This window comes from Miniopterus schreibersii, assembly GCF_964146895.1.
Source record: "Miniopterus schreibersii genome assembly, chromosome: 1".
In the NCBI taxonomy this organism is placed as follows: domain Eukaryota; kingdom Metazoa; phylum Chordata; class Mammalia; order Chiroptera; family Miniopteridae; genus Miniopterus; species Miniopterus schreibersii.
Window position 1 is genome coordinate 65146887 of NC_138101.1, and position 17607 is coordinate 65164493.

Below are 17607 nucleotides of genomic sequence, written 5' to 3' on the forward strand. Positions count from 1 at the left end.
TCCCCGGCACGTTAGCTGTCATTAGATACTCAGAGTTGATGTTTTGAGGCTCTTTCTGCAGTTGTCGAATCTATCTGGTGTGTCTCATATTAATAAATCTACCTCTCCTGTGTTTATTATATTACAAACTCTCTGGATCAGATGCTTGAAATGTAATTAGAAATTAGATTTCATATAATACTGCGGATAAGAATGTTTTAAGAAAATAATGTATTTATCTTTGTCATTTTTTTCCTTTTTCACGTCCTCTGTGTGTGATCAGCACATACTGACAGGTTCTAGATATTAGGATGCGGACACCTTAGAGCGATCACTCTGCCTATCACATCATGTCTGTCTTTTCTTTTCCCCTTCCAGTTTATTTGCTAACATAACCATGCCATTTCTCCTTTAGGATTTTATGCAGTGTGGATTTTGCTGATCATATCCCCCTGGTTTTGTTTCACATGTTAACTTGTTCCCTGTATGGTCTAGAAATTGGTAGTTAGATCTTGATTATAGCGGCATAATCAGATCAGGTTCACTTTTGGGTAAGGGGACATCCTGGGTGGTGGTGTGTTCCTTCTGCAGGCACTTACATCTGGCTGTCTCTTGTGTGACATCAGCGGCACTCATGATCCCTGCCCCCAGCTCTATTGTTTCAGTAAGAATTATGAAATGACGCTATCCTTGTAATTTTATCATTCTGCCTTCATTTACTTTTCTTTATCAACTGTTTGGTTACACTGAGATGTAGATCACATAGAAAATGCCAGATAAAACTTGTTTGGTTTCTAGTATTTTCCAGTTTTCAGAGTGAGTTGGTTATCTTACCAAAAGTAACCAGTTAGTTTTTTTCAGTATGATTATGGACTCATCAATTTAATATTTGAAATACTTCAATCCACTGCAGTTATTATTGTCATCAATGCTCAAATATTCCCCTCTTTATACAGAGGGAGCCTCAGAGTTGGCCCCTGAGTCTTTTTGATAAGGTGTCAGTAGTATTGAGAGCATCTGTGCTTTCAGTGTGACATGCTGTTCCAGCTCATCTTGTCTGTTTCCTACCTCATCAGCTAGTTGTCAATGGAACTCTAAATTTTTTGAAAGGAAACTGATATTTAGATTACCACAGTCTAGGTGCTAGAAATGATCATTGCTACTGGTTTTACCTTTGTTTCTGGGCTTCTCTGTGGTCTGAGCTAGGCAACATTTTTCTTTTTTAAATCATCATGGGTTCACACTGATAGTTCCAGTTTAAATTCAGGATGATGGGATTTGAACTTAGCCTCACTTATATATTGTATATCTCTTCTTTCTCTTTATGATAAAAAAATATCTTTCCTAATGACATCAGCATATTTCTTATTTTGTCTCACAATATACACATTAGAGTTCTAAAAAAACACTTTGATTACTGAAAATAGTTTGAGAATTTTTTTAACATTTTTTTCATTTAATTCTATCTTCCACAGCCATGTATAGAGATATTTCTCATTTCTTTTTAGAGCTACAGAATACTTCATTGTGTTTATTTATCAGTCCTCTATCTGTGGAAAATTGGCTAGTTTCTATTTTGTTGTTATTTCAAATGTTGCCTCAATGAATAAATATTTTTTATATTTTTGCCAATGTTTCCCTTGAACAAATTTTTGGAAGTGAGATCGCAAATGACATGTGTAATTTTGCTGAATATTGCTAAATTCCTCTTCCATAGGGCTGTGACATTTTTGTTTCCCCACAGCCTGACCCATAGATTGGCATCAATTTTTAGTAATTTTGTTATTTTAATAGGTGATAAGTAGTATCTTATAGTAGTTTAAATACTAATTTCTCTTATTTTGAGCAGTATTAAATGATTTTGGTTTAAGGACTATTTGTATATTTTTGTTTGTGAACTGTCCAAATCTATTTTCAGAAGCTTGCTACACATTAGGGATATTAACCCTTTGTTTATGCTATAAATTGCAAATCTTTTTCTCATGTTGTTGTTTGGCTTTTTACATATGGTTTTGAGGGTTTTTGCCATTTAAAAGGGTGTGTTTTATTTTAAATTTTAACTTTGTCAGATTTATTAACTTTCCCCTTTATTGCAAGTGGATTGTCAGACATAGTTAGGAAAGTATTTCCCACTCCCCTAAGTTATGGAGGAATTCATTCATGTCTTTTTTTACTTTGTTTTAAACCTTTAATTTGTTTGAAATTTATTATGTGTGGTGAGAGGAAAGGACCTAATTTTATTTTTTATAGCTATCAGGTTTACCCAACATCTCTTCTTTAAAAAGTCCATCTTCTCCCTGGTGGTGGGAAGTGCCACCTTTGCTGTATGCTCAGTTTCCATATCCACATGGTTTCATTAATCAATCTCTTCATTATTTGCCTGTTATTTCTCACCAGCATTTGATGACAGTGGAAATTAGGAGCATGTGATGCAATAAAACCTTTTAGACCTAAAATCCATCATGTAAGTAGTTCTTAGATTTAGTTGTTTTGTTTATATGAGGGAAATAATCTCACTCTTTTGCACGTAGCAATGGAAATGTGAACATAAGTAAAGAGATGTATAAAAGTAAATTGTCTGAACTAGAGTTCTAGACTCAAAGAAGTTCTGATTTCAATCTAGTGTTCTCACCACAATGCTACAACTGAAATAAAGTCATGAAGGCAAGAGCACTGGTTTAGACATGCACCCATATTATATTTTCCATCGCATCATATTTTCTACTGAATGAATCTTATGCTTCATTTGCAGTATTCCATTCATAATCTTTCAACCTTGCTTAATTTTCTTAATTACTGTGAATAGCTAGCTAGCTCTCTGGTGTGTCCAAATGAGAACTGTTATGGAATAATATTCTGGTAACTTGAAATGTCTTGAGGATCAACTCCTTACAAAAAGTGTCTTTTCAAAAGGCACAAAAAGCACTGTTAAGAAAGCACTCAGCGCCGAGGTCTGGTTTTGTTTTCCAGGTGGCGTTGCACGCTTGTGGAGTGGCGACCGACATGGTGATTGAGCTCTGCATCAAAACGCGAGCTTCCTTCGTCACGTGCCCTTGCTGTTACGGTTTCATTCAGAATACCTCCAAGTTTAATTTTCCAAAAAGGTGAAAGTCAGTGTTCTGCCTGAGGCACCGAAATGGGGATTAAACCAATGCACAAAACTCTTTGGATAGAAAGTTGCAATGAGATTTGAGCAAGTACTGTTTGTAAGTTGTATCAGGAAGAGAGGATCTCCCCTATGTCTGCCCTTGATTTTTCTCCTGGATCCAGCTCTTGCTGAAATTTAGAAGCAAGTCACCCTAGCCAGTTTTCCTCAGTGGTTAGAGCATCGGCCTGCAACTGAAGGGTCCTGGGTTTGATTCCAGTTCAGGGCACCTCGGTTGCAGGCTCAATCCCCGGCCCTAGCCGGGGTGGCGAGTGCAAAGTGTCTCTCTCACATTGATATTTCTCTCTTTTTCTCTTTCTTTCCCCACCTCCCTTCCATTCTCTCTTAAAAAAAAAAAAAAAATCAATGGAAAAAATAACCTCGGGTGAGAATTAACAACAACAGAAAAAACAAATTTAGAAGCAAGTCTGTCTAGGAGTCCAACGACCAGAATTCTAACAGCTACAGCACTTCTCTGTGTACTTCTGAATGGAAATTATTCCCCATGAGAGGCAGGAGGTTTAGTGGTTAAGTACTTAGGACCTGGAAGTATCTCTCCCGGGTGCAAATATTGGCTCTTCGTTCCTTTATAAGTTGTTTTACCTTAAGCAATTTACTTAAACTCTTTTTGCCTACATTTTCTTGTCTACAAAATGGGGGTTATAATAGTAAATTGCCTCAAGGTCTTTGTGGGAATTGAATAATATGTATATAAAGCCCTTAGAAGCGGCGTAGAGTTAAGCACTCAATAAATGTAAGCTGTTGCTAGTTACGGTGGTAGCATCACTATTTTTAAATACTTCCCATGGGTGGTGATGATTAGTTTGCAAGTTCGACAGCCGTTTTTACAGTCCTTCTTATCCCACATAGAAGGGGGTGACATTTTAATCCTCATGTCTTTAACTCAGCCTATTGGAGGGCCACTCTCTTGGTGTTTATGGCTTTTCACTCTCTGAACCGTGGTTATTGAGAATCATGCTGATCCTTTTAACTATAGAGCAGATTAAATATGTTAGTTTTGGAAAGTCTTTTCTGTAATGTGTCAAAAAAGACTTCTTGATCATTTGCATCATTACTTCTAAGAAACTTTATAATTTATTTTTCATTGGTATTTATACGTAAACGTTTTTATCTAAGTAATTTAAAGTTAAAAGTAACTAATAGTCTTATTCTTTGTCTTTCATTGTTTTGCTCTTTACTACAATTTGCAACGAGTTGAGAGAAAAACCAAAGGAACTATGGACAAGCCAAAAATAAAATATAACTTGAGGCTTATTCAATAGCTGAAACTTCATTTTATTCTAAATCTATTTAGATAAAATACATATTTTATAACCCCCCAAGAAATTTAAGTCTAGCACTAGAAAGATTCGTAAGAATGTTAATTTCAGTTGTTCAGCCTGCAGTCTCACTTAACTGATTTTAAAGTCTCAATTTCATATCTGCCAACTTTTTCACATCTCTGTAGGTTTACTGACATTTGCCTCCTTTGCCACTGGAGAACCACTCCAGGGTCACTATCCTCTTGCCCTAATCACCCAGGGCCAGGCACCAGACAACTAGGGACAGCCCTTACACCCCAGAGACTGCTCACATTATTCGTACTAGCTGATCCTAAGCTTGGGCACCCTACCTGGCCGTGCCTTCCCAGGGAATCTGCAATAAAGGCTCATTCTCTCTGCCTCCTGACCGTCTGGTGCCTCCCCATGTGGCCCTGCATCATGACATGTCCCCTTCTTTTGGGTCTGTGAGGAACAAACTATCTTTTTAATGGCAATCCCCTCCTGATCTGTTGGGCCCTCCATGCCTGAATAACAATAAAACCTACATTTAAAAGCAGATTGAACCTGTGTGCACTCATGCAGGAAGAGGAAAAAAAATGATTGTGCCTCTCTAATAGTGTAAACAATCTTTGAAAGAAAAAAAAAATTAATTGATTTCAGAGAGAGAGGAAGGGAGAGGGAGGGAGTGATAGAAACATCAGTGATGAGAGAGAATCATTTTTCAGCTGCCTCTTGCACACACCCTCCTGGGGATCAAGCCCACAACGCGGGCATGTGCCCTGACGGGGAATCAAACCATGACCTCCTGGTTCATGGGTCAACACTCAACCACTGAGCCAAGCTGGTTGGGTGAAAGGAAAGTTTTTAAATTAATAACATACTGATGGCATGCTTTTGTCTTTCTATAAAGACATTTCAAACTTAGTTTTAGTTCAGGATAGCATTACGTACTCTTCAGATAAAATACATAATTTTATTTATAACTTAGTTCCTTCAAGACTATTTGTGTTCGTAATGTTTGGTATTTAAAATGATGACTAATTCCTTTTTCTTTTCTATTTCAGTGAACAATTTAAGAAAACTTTATCATACAAGGTAACCTTTAAAAATCTAAATGTATTCCTAATAGACTTTTTATCTCTTCTTTATATTTTTTCCTCAGGTTTCTAATAGAGTATTTAATCTATACTTATATTTGAATTACTCATGAACATCTAATATGGATTTTCTTTTTGAAATCAAGATTAATCTTTAAGTAGTTGACAAGATTTTGTAAAGGGTCTGAGTGTTTACCCTACTTGCAAGCCAACTAGTTAGCCTGCGACAGTCTCATGGATGCTGATAGAAAACAGGAGGCTGCTGTATCAGAGACAAACACAGTAATAGGAGTAGCCAGACTATCATTTTTGCACTGACTTTCTGAGGCTCAGTTCCTACAGGGCAGCGCAAAAAGAGCCAGGTGACACCTACGTGCAGTGAGTTGCGTTACAGGAAAGGAAACCTGAACTCAGGAAACCCAAATGTTTGAAGATTTAATCTTTAAGTAAACATGCCTGCCCTTTGCTCCAGAGGGGGATACTATGTAGTTTCCAAGGCTGCTTCCTACACAAACATCTCTGAAAGGATTATCTGGAAGAGAGGCAAAATTTCCCGTAAAATGTAAGATAATAAATACTTTAGGTTTGGCCAGCCACTTGCAGATCTCCCACATATTCTACATTGTCCTTGTCTTTGTTTAGGTTTACAACCCTTTAAAAATATAAAAAACAATCTTAACTTTTGAGCCATACAAAATCAGGCTGTAGGCTGGATTTGGCCTGGGGGCCATAGTTTCCCACCCCCTGATCTGGAACAAAGGCAGTGCCTCTGCTCACAGACATGAAGAAACACAAGATACCCACAAAGAATTGTCTCCCTATGGTAGTCAGCACATTATACAGTTTTGAGTTGCCAACCTGAGCGAGACAGTTTCCAGCTTTCTTTTTTTTTTAATCATTTTTTAATTTTTCACGTGCAGTTGACTTATAATATTATGTTTCAGATGTACGACTCCTTGATTAGATATTATATAACATACCCATCTGACACCATAAGTAGTCTTTAGGATGTTATTGACTATATTCCGCATGGTATACTTTACATCCCATGACTATTCTGTTGCTACCAATTTGTACTTCTAAATCCCTTCACCTCTGTCACCCAATCTCCCACCCAACCCATCCTCTCTGTCAACCATCAAAATGTTCTCTGTATCTGTGAGTCTGTTTCTGTTCTTGTTTATTTTTTTAGATTCAATTTTTGATAGATATGTATTTATTGCCATTTTATTGTTCATATTTTTTCTTTCTCTCCTTCTCCTCCTTTAAGAAGACCCTTTAACATTTCATGTAATGCTGGTTTGGTGGTGATGAACCCCTTTAGCTTTTCCTTGCCTGGGAGGGAAGCTCTTTATATGTCCTTCGATTCTATATGATAGCTTTGCTGGGTAGAGTAATCTTGATTGTAGGTCCTCTTTTCTTCACTTTTAATATTTCTTGCCAATCCCTTCTGCCCAGCAATGTTTCTGTTAAGAAATCAGTCTTATGGGAGCTCCCTGGTAGGTAACTAACTGCTTTCCTCTTGCTGCTTTTAAGACTCTCTCTTTGTCTTCAACTTTTTGCATTTTAATTATGATGTGTCTTGGTGTGGGCCTCTTTCCGATCATCTTGTTTGGGACCCTTTGTGCCTCCTGCACTTGTATGTCTTTCTTTCACCAAGTTAGGGAAGTTTCCTGTCATTTTTTTAATAGATTTTCAATTAAATCCTCTCTCTTCTCCTTCTGGCACACCCATGATGGAAATGTTGGTATGCTTTAAGTTGTCCCAGAGGCTCCTTACACTATCCTCATTTTTTTGGATTCTTTTTTCACTTTGCTGTTCTGATTGGGTGTTTTTTGCTTCCTTATATTCCAAATTGCTGTTTTGATTCTCAGCTTCATCTACTCTACTGTTGATTCCCTGTAAATTATTCTTCATTTCAGTTAGCGTATTCTTCCTTTCTGACTGGTTCTTTATTATGGTTTTCATGTCCTTTTTATGCTATTGAATTTATCTCTAAGTTTCTTCCCCTAAGTTCACTGAGCCTCCTTATAACCCGTGTTTTGGACTTTGCCTCTAGTAGATGGCTTGTTTCCATTCTATTTAGTTCTTTTTTCTGGAGTTTTGTTCTGTTCTTTCATTTGGGATATGTTTCCTTGTCTCCCATTTTGGCAGCCTCCCTGTATTTGTTTCTATGTATTAGGTAGGGCTGCTACGTCTCCCGGGCATGGTAGAGAGGTCTAATGTAGTAGGTGTCATGTAGGGTCCAGTGGCACAGCCTCTGCACTTACCCGAGCTGGGCACTACAGGTGTACCCCTCCCCCCCCACATGGGCTGCGTACATACTCCTGTTGTTGAGTCTTGATTGCTGTTGGCACATCAATGGGAGGAATTTATCCCCAGGCCTAATGGCTACAAGGAATGACTTTGACCACCATGGAGCATCAGCTGTGTAAGGGCTGACCCCACAGAGCAGGACTTACTTCAGGGGGGCTCTGGTGCCTGCTGAGTCTGTCCCTTGAGTGTGTCACTTATGGAGGTGGTTGGGTGGTGCTTCAGTATGGTCTAAAGCTGTCCACCAGTGCACTGGCTCTGGGCCTCCCAGGAGGTGCAGACCAAGGTCAGCCACTACCTGTGTTCTTTCTGGAGTCACCTGGCAAGAGCTACAAAGCGATCTGCAGGTGGCTGCTACTTGTGCTGGGCTTGGAGGTGCCCAGAAGGGGCCACACTTCAAACCAAGGTCATCTGCTCCTAGTGCTGGCCTGGGGATACTTAGCAAGAGGTATGGGGCACATAGAGGCCAGGTGCTGATATTTTGAGAGATTTTAGAAAAGTCTAAAGCATAACTCAAGAAAGGCCATTCATATGGAAAAGCCACTGGAAACAGCTTGGGTGGGTGCACAAGTTGGTTGTGTGAGGTCTCAGGGATTCGCCAGGGCGGGGCAAACAGTGATAGCCGGGTTGATGGAGACTCTGATATGGTGCCTGCCTCTCAATTTTTATCCACCACACGTAGGTGTGGGACCAACTCATTTTCAGTCTCAGTCCCTCCCACCAGTCTAAATGTGGTTTTTTATTTATGCCTTTGGTTGTAGGACTTTCATTCAGCTAGAATTCAGGCGGTTCTGAATGATGGATTTCTGTAGTTTAGTTGTAATTTTTATATGGTTATTGGAGGATGTGAGTACCCCATTTACCTACACTGCCATCTTGACCAGAAGCCCCAGGTTTTAGCTTTCTGAACATCACTATTAACTAATTAAATGATCAATAATATGGCAAAAAGCAATATAAGAAATGACCCTATTTGAGGGAAATGCATAAATAATCCCATTAAAATTGATAAATTAGATTGGATTTTTAGTTTGATTAATTCAACTTGCACAGACTCGCTAAAAATATATAGTATCATTTTATATACCAGCCCTACCTTCTAGGAATTTTACCTTCTTCTCTTTCCAGCCATGAAATAGTGAGGTACAGTGATCTAAAAATGTTCATTCTACCCCCTTGGCACCTATATCCTTCACCTCTGCCTCTTAAATGCCCAGCCCCAACTCTGTCTCCTACCCTCCCCCCTCTCCAACCCCCCACCTCCACCCATCTATGTACATCCATGTACAGACAGAACCCATGGAGAAGAGAGAAACTTCATGTTCATGATTTTATTTAGAACCAGAACTTTTCTCATCTTTGCCTACTGGATTTAAGTTTTCATATTCTAGGGAACTTTAAGGCTTTGGGGGAAACATTAGGATCCCAGAACTTTATTTTCATAAGATTCAAAACACCTCACCTTTCTCTCTCAAATGAATTGAAAAATAGACAAAAACTAGATCCTTGATTTTTATGCCTCCTCGAGTGATGCTAGGTAAAGCAAACTTTGAGAGAATTTATGGAAAACACCTCAGCTAGGGTATGGAAGTCTGGTGCCACAGTCTCACTGTCTGGAAGAGAAAGAAAAATTTCTAGAGTCAAAAGAGACAGGGCACCCAGGCCCTTCCAGAGAGCAGTGCACACCGGTATCCAGTTCATCTTTATCCACATTCTTCCACACCCCCCAGAGCTGCTTGGCCACCAGCCTTTTTGAGGGTCTCGGATATAAATGCTCCATAGAGAAGTCTTTTTGAAAACTGCAGCAAGATGGGATCTCAGTATTTCCTAACTTAACAGTGAAGAGCAGGCTGGCAGACAGAAATACATGGACTTAGTGCCCAAATATCTTGAGAGTCACTTTGGAAATGTTTTCCTCCATGTTCAATTACTGAGCCAAACCTTTCCTGAGTACCTACTATGTACCTCCCCCTTTTAGAATTTAACTTCTACAGGGGAAAACACAGTTCTAATGATCTGTGTGTGCATAGGACTTATCAGGACAAGAGAAACAAACCTCATCTGAGGTTGGTTTTGCCTCAGTGTTACCTATATTTAAAGGAATCTTAATTTGCAAACACCATGAGGACAAAGGGAAGGCATGCTTTTTCTTGCGCTTCCTCCACATTATATGATTCTAAATTCTTCTGCCCCTTCTTGATACCAGTTTATGGGAGCTTAATAAAAGTTATTTATTTGAACCATTTTATTAATACCCTACACATTGCCACTAAATTTTATAGTGAGTATTACAGTGGTTTTTTTAATGCATTAAAGTGAGAAAAAGTTAACCCTTTAAAAAAGAACCAGCATTGCACCCTCATCTCAATTCCCTTATTTAAAAATGGAGGCTGCAAATTGAACGTACAGGAGACCAAGGAGGCAAACGATGAAGCTGAGTCCCACCTGTTGGCTAAGCTGACAGGTGAGATCATTTACACACTTAGCAACCGCAGCTGTTCTGAATGAACAGCTGTCATGGGAGCGATGCAGTCATCTTGACTGTAACAACCACGCACCTTTGGGTACTTGCAGATTTAAGAGTGCTGTGCAGACTCCTCAGCTCTCATCCCTTTAAAGCCGCCTTCTTTTTTTGTCACTAATACAATCTTTCCTAAAATTGTTAAGCAGAAGCAATAATTTCCCTCCCATGCCTCAGGCCCACTTTACAGTTCCTCTTAAAGCAGAAATAGATGCACCTCCTGCAGCCTTTCGGAGGGAGAGGGGAGTGAGCGAGGCCGCCTCCTCTCCCCTGAAGGGGCTGAGCCAAGGGGAGGGCCGGGGAGAGAAGGAGAAGGCATAGCCGGCGCTCCCTGGGTATCCAGAGAGCTACAGAGGCCGCGGACGGTGACCCTCCACAGCACTCCCTTTCCCTCTGGCAGTAGGAAGAAAAGCCGCTTAGAATGTCTTCTTGGAGCCACGTTTCTGAGATTCAGATTTCATGAAAGGAAAAATGTAAATGAATTTTAGGCCTTTTAGTTTAATGTTATAATGACCAGTTGTCACTGTGTTTCTGCTTAAAGCAACTGTTAAGTGGCCCTGAGGATCTTTGGTGCATCTGTTCCTAAGAACTACATCTGAAGAGCCGTCTACTGGAAGGGGAAAAGTTACTGAGCACCGTTTTCTGAAAATGTGCTTATTTCCAAAGTACTATTTGTACAGTGCTTTGTTCAATTAAACAATGTTGAACTCCAGAAAAATGAGGTAGTTTTTAAAGAAATATTTTTAAGTTTGAAGCAAAAGGTTAAAATAAACCCACCTTGCACTGCTTTTTCTTTTAGGAACACATGATTCTGTGCAGATTTGCAGATCAGACAGCTGTCCAGCTTCCGCCCCAACGAAGGCTCATAGGTATGTGTTTTCATAGCAGCTGCTGAGTCGATTGTGTACCAGATACCTAGGAATGAGTGGAGCGACTCTGTATGGGCAAAACTGGTTCATTTATCAACAAGAAACTAAAGGTTATTTCCCCCAGAAACCTTAATCCATAATGAAAAGGGCTCTGTAACACTAATAACACTTTCTCCAATTTTTGTTAACAATACTTTTAAATTAAGTACATTTTCCATGTTTGTACATTGAGTAGCATTATGATGTTAGGTCTTTCTTACTGTTATGAACAACCTGAAGGATCTTTCAAAAGCCACATAAGAAAATAATAAAGATGGAAAAATCAACTATGCACACCAAAATCAATGCATTAAAAATGTATAAACAAAACAAAACAAAAAAATGTATAAACAAGGATTATAATGTCTTGGGGGAAAAAGTATACTTGTATGTTATTAATCATAGATCAATATATTTGACATTTATAATGTTAAATGTTATAAACTGAAACACCTACAATAGCATTTCAAGTTTAAGGAATTTATCCAAGACTTTGCTTTAGAAAAAGAAATGGCACTTAGAAGGAGAATAGCAGCTGACAGTTATTGAATATTTAAGCCCTAAGCTGAATGCCCCATTATCTCAGCAAATTCTTTAAAAAATACTTGTGGAGTATGTACATACTATGACTTATATTTTAAACAAGAGAACTGGCACAAAAACCTTCCCAGGATCCTCCAGCTAGTAGATGATGGGGACACACTATGAACCTAAATTATTTGATTCCAGACATGGAGCTCTTATCTGTGTTTGCCCACCAGCGATGGAGCCACATCACTGGACCACTAGGTTCCAAAATTAGGGCTTAAAATGGTTGAGTGGAGTCCCAACTAGTCTTAAAAATTATGTAGAAAAGCCCCACCTTGGTGGCCATCCTGGTCTGGAAAACAGATTGCTGTTCCTTTGGCTGAGTGCCAGATGTCATTAGCTGTCATTCAGGGACCATGTTATTAATATGAGGACTGGTTACCTTTAAACTGTAACATCAAAGTCGGCGTAGCAAGATAGTCGCAGTGGAGAGGCGTTCCAGACCTGAGGCTGAAGGGATGAGTGATTCCCTTCCCTTTCTCACACTCTGGGGCATAAACATATGAAAAAAGCTCGCTCCTTCCTTCCTACCACCTCTCCCTCTCTCTCCCTCCCTCCCTCCCCATCTCTCCCTCCCTCTCTCTCTCCCTCCCTTCCTGTCTCTCCCTCCCTCCCCCTCTCTCTCTCCCTCCCTCTCCCTCCCTTCCCCTCCCTCCCTCCTGCTCCCTTTCCCTCCCCTCCCCCTCTCTCTCCTTCCCCCTTTCTCTCCCTCCCCCTCCCCCCTCTCTCTCCTTCCCCCTTTCTCTCCCTCCCCCTCTCTCTCTCCCCCTTCCTCCCTCCATCCCTCCCTCTCTTCCCCCTCCCCCTCTCTATGTCTCTCCCTCCCTCCCTCTCTCCCCCCCATTCCTCCGTCTTTTCCCTTCTCCAACACTGAGTTAGTTGACTGTACGTTTGATGTACAGTCAAACACATATATTGAGGCAGAGTTTGGCATTTAACCTCACCTGACTCGGTGAAGGCACGTTGGTGTGGAGCATGGGGGTGTACATGGCGTTCCCGGCATTACACCAGAAGGGAGTGGCTGGAAGGGACCTGGCTAGTTGAGGACAAGAAGTGTTTCTCGGGATCACTGGCATGAAGGGAGGGAAAGTCAGGTTTCAAAGTCAGACTCCATCACGTGTCTCCGTCCATATTTTGCACAGGTCATACTTTTGTTCTGTGAACATTTTAGGAAGCTTCCTAGGCCCCAAAAGGCAGACGTCCCACAACTGGGTTTTAGTTGTAAAGATACTGCTTCAACATGTGAATCCATGAGAGTCTTCTAGGTAATAGAAAAGGAAAAGTTGACTGGACTGGGATCTAAGCCAAGACTAGAGGAGCTGCAGGGTAAACCCAGGGTGGGTACCGAAGGAATGTGGAGCATCCCATCTGACAGAGAATGTTTCATTTAAATCGAAAAGTAGATTGGGGGGAGGAGGGGGCTTGCAGATGTCTTAAAGGAGGAACGATAGTTTAAGGGGGAAAAAATGTTAGCCATATGGCTGTTGATGAAGAGGGGGTGATTTAGCCTGAATGGAATTCTAGACATCTTTTTTTTGTATCACTCAACACAGTTCATCTTTTTTGGCATGAGCCTTTTAAGGAAAATATACAAAATATTTTAAATCTGAATCTTTCGTTGCCGATTTCTTACCTGCTGATTTCAACTTCCACTGTTTACCTGTGAGGATTCTTCTGTCTTTGGAGGAGAATTTCTCTATTTTAGTTTTCTGTCTTCACATCTGAAGCTGTGTATGTTTAACAGTTTCTGCTATCATTTAAATAAATCATTTAGAAATAATGCTTAGGGATTATTATAATTATTGAGGAAAAATGGAATGAATAAAGTTCTATGGAGTCAGTTACCTTTTTAAAAAAATATATGTTTTATTGATTTCAGAGAGAGGAAGGGAGAGGGAGAGAGAGAGAGAAACATGAGTGATGAGAGTCATTGATCTGCTGCCTCTTGTACGCCCCCTGCTGGGGATGGAGCCCGAAACCCAGGCATGTGCCCTGACCGGGAATCCAACCTGGTTCTCCTGGATCATGGGTCAATGCTCAACCGCTGAGCCACGCCGGCTGGGCCTCAGTTACCTTTTTCCAAGAGTATGAAGAAGTTTGTATATTGAATTTAAAGAAATTTAAAGTGTAAAAGCCATAACTTTGAATATATTCAAGCCCAAATCATTTTTTTCCTGAGCTACTTTTGAAATAGAAGTTTGCCAAATGAACACAAATTAACTGCTTGGCTTGCTAGTCAGGTTTCCTTTTGTTTTCCAAAGATTACAAAGAAGCTCAAATACCACTATTTCATATGGGGACAGGAGTCTGAAAATTAAGATTATATTACACTCTATATTACACATCTATTTGAAATAATAGCACACAGTTGAGAATTTTCACAAATATCTTCTATTTCTTTATTGTCCTAAAAATCTCCAGGTGCGAAAGGCAGTGTTCTTTCAGATGGCCCTCTGTTTACATGTCATTTTAGGTATTCTTAAAGACAGATATTATTTTTTCACAATATTACAGATAATGTGTTTTCATAGGGCATGAAGAAAAAAGGACTTTACATAGATTTTTTAACCAAAGTGAGAATAGAATCTGTAGTTGTTATTTGAGCTTTATTTATAAATACATTTTAGAAGGTTAACATACTTTAAATTACTAGCAGAAACAAATCCTTGAGATATTATATATCTGTGATTGTTTTCTCTCCATACTGATCAAGAATTAAATTGAAAGAGACTAAACAGGACTTGGGGGCAAACAGAATCTCCATATACCTATAGACGTCGTCACTGTATAGAGTCTCTTAAGCGAATTGAAATGACACTGTTAGCTGAAGGGTGTCTCATACCGTTGACTGTATTTCAGGAAAACAGTGCATGTGCCTGGTGGATCTGGACCGAGCAAGAGCTGCAGAAGAACGCGGCTACTCCGTTCAAGTGATATCCATGGAGCCAGAGAGCTGCTCTCCCAAAAATAACATGATCGTGGGAGTCCCCGTTTAGAATGAGATATTCCCATTTGATGTTTTGCCATTTGTCTTCATGATGAAAGCTCAGTGGCATTCGGGAGGTTCTTGGCACAACTAGGAGACAGCATTAGCCATCTTGAACCTATTGTGCTCAGGAAGGAAAGCGGCGGGAAAATCTTTGAAGAAAGGCTGCCTGCAAAGCATCGCAAATGCTTTTATAATGTGTGATTAAAAGACCACTGGTTTTTATAGTGAGAATCCCCTGAAGCCTCAGCTGCCAGCAGAATAAGACTCTCTAGTTGAGGCTCCATCACTGGAATAACAATTTCCTTCTCAGTTCACAGCTTCTCTGATCTGGCCAACATGGTGTTCAATTCAAAACAATGTACTTGCAGTCTTTATAAGTATTTAGATACTTGAGTGGAGACCAAAGCTAGACTCAGTGGGGTTTGTTTGTTTGTTTTATATTTCTAACAACAGTACTTTATATATAATTTTTAAAAAAATCTTGTCAGGTAATTACAGTGTGATTAAACTTTTAAGCTGGGGTGAGTTGGACTTATACATTATATCATATACTCCGTTTAAATATACTTCCCATAAATCACCTAATGAGATCATCTCCGGTTCAAACATTTTATATGAAGACATTATAAAATAATTGCAGTATATTTTCCATTATGGGCACATGTAATTTGGATGTAAATTCTAACTAACCAGTAAATATGTTGATTAAATAATTATTGAGGATCCATTATTTTCAAGACTCTGGCCCAGTTTCTTCTAAGGATTCATAATGAGTTGCAATAGATACAATGCCTTGCCTATAGATAGAAATCAGGCAGAAGAGAAAGATTAGTGAATTAGTTTTCTTTATATCATATTACAATGTATGGTCACAGGATTTGTTTTTCAGATATCACTCATATTGGGGGGTATAACTTATTGAGTATAAATCGGAGGTGGGAGGAGTACAGAATATATAAGCTTATTTGAAGTGATCTCTACCCAAATTCTTATTCCACCAGCCAGAGTTTTTAAGGACAAAGGGCATGTCCTTTTTCATGATCTGCTTTTTTTTTTTTTCCACAAGTCCTAGGCTATTCCATTTCAGATAAGGCTTATTTAATCAATTTTGATGATTTCAACCTGTATAACATACCATGAGGAGAAAGGATTTTAATAAATAATTCTTTCATCACTGTGGGTTAAAATACAGGAATAATATGGGAGGAGGGTGAACGCTTGTTTTTTGGGATAAAAGATGAGAAAAGAATTAATCATCAGCCCTGAGTGTTTTAGTCATTTGCCCCGATAAATGCACTATGCTTTTATTCTGGGTTTTTTAAAAATTAAGGAATAATTTACAGATAATAAAATAACAGATTTTAAGTGTTCACTTTGAGAGGTTTTGACAACTGTATACACCCATGCAACCACCACCAGAAATAAGATACTGAATATTTCCATCAGCCAAGAAAGTTCCCTCATGTTCCTTTCAGTTCAATATCCTTCACCCCAAAGGCAACCGCTCTCTGATTTCTATCACCCTACATTTGTTTGGTCTATTTTTGTCCTTCAAATAAATCAAGTCATTGAGTATGTAGTCTTTTGTGTTTGGCTCCTTTTGCCCAACAGTATTTTTTGAAAAATATTCACGTTGTTATGTATATCAATAGTTTCTTCTTATACCTACCTGGTATCCCATCACATAAACATATCTAAATGTGTTTGTCCATTCTCCTGCAGGTATTTATTTGGATTGTTTCCATTTTGAGGATATTATGAATGAAGCCTATGAATGTTCTTGTACAAGTCTTCTTGTGGATATGTGTTTTTATTTCTCTTGAATAAATACCTAGTGGTGGAACTGCTGGGTCGTTAAATGAATGTCCGTTGCCAAACAATTTTCCAAAGTGGTTTTACCATTTTATATTCCCACCAGCAATGTAAGAAAGCTCTAGTTCTCCACGTCCTTTCCAACATTTGATACTGGCAGTCTTTTCTATTTTAACCATTCTGGTGGGTGTGAAAGGTGTCCCATCCTGCTTTCAGTTTTCATTTCTCTGATGACCAGAGATGTTAAGAATCATTTGTCAAGTGTCTATTCAAGTCTTTTGCTCATTTGTAAAATTAGGCCAACTGGGTTTTTATTGTTGATTTATAAGTGTTCTTTATATGTTCCGGATATGAGTCCTTGTCAGATATATGTATTGAGAATATTTTTCCCAGTCTGTGACTTAGCTACTCATTTTCCTAACAAATGTTTTAATTTTTATAAAGCCGAACATATCTTTTTTATAATCAAATATTTCGCGTGTCCCCTTTAATAAATCTTTACCTACTCGAAGGTTATGACGATTCTTCCTGTTTTCTTATAGAAACTATGGTTCTAGCTTTTTACATTTAGTAAATGTAACAATATTGAGTCTTAAAATCCATGAGCATAATATATCTTACCATGTATTTATTTAGTTCTTTAATTACTCTCAGGAGTGTTTTATAATTTTCAGTGTAGATACTTTGTTTTAATTATTATTGTTTGATAGTTTCAACGCTATTACTTTGAGCTTTTACATACTGTTCCCACTCCCCAGAATAAGCCTCCTCGTACCCCTTCCCACTCGCTTAATCTCATTCAATCTTTAGTTCTTAGACTTTGCCTCCTAGGGGGAGCCTTTCCTGACCTCCCTGGAGTACCTGTTATAGAACGAGCACCGTCAGAGGAGTCTTCTGCGTCCTCCCAGGTGACTCAAAGAGCCACCCCCCAGGCCCCCACGACACCCATATGATGAATATAGAGGATCAAAA

General features: G+C 39.1%; 1 protein-coding gene across 3 annotated transcripts in view; it reads left to right on the top strand.

Annotated features, from left to right (window-relative positions):
• GSTCD (glutathione S-transferase C-terminal domain containing) overlaps positions 1 to 17144 on the top strand; it is a 113543-nt gene extending 96399 nt beyond the window's left edge. For 2 of the 3 annotated variants that reach the window (XM_081117442.1, XM_081117441.1), the window contains exons 9-12: positions 2950 to 3083; positions 5472 to 5502; positions 11138 to 11207; positions 14694 to 17144. In XM_081117442.1, the coding sequence (XP_080973568.1) occupies positions 2950 to 3083; positions 5472 to 5502; positions 11138 to 11207; positions 14694 to 14830 (372 nt within the window). In that variant the 3' untranslated portion in view covers positions 14831 to 17144. Of the gene's footprint in view, positions 1 to 2949; positions 3084 to 5471; positions 5503 to 10879; positions 11046 to 11137; positions 11208 to 14693 lie in introns of those variants that run through there. The other variant, XM_081117443.1, reaches the window with a different exon arrangement.
• Positions 17145 to 17607: the final 463 nt, after the last annotated feature.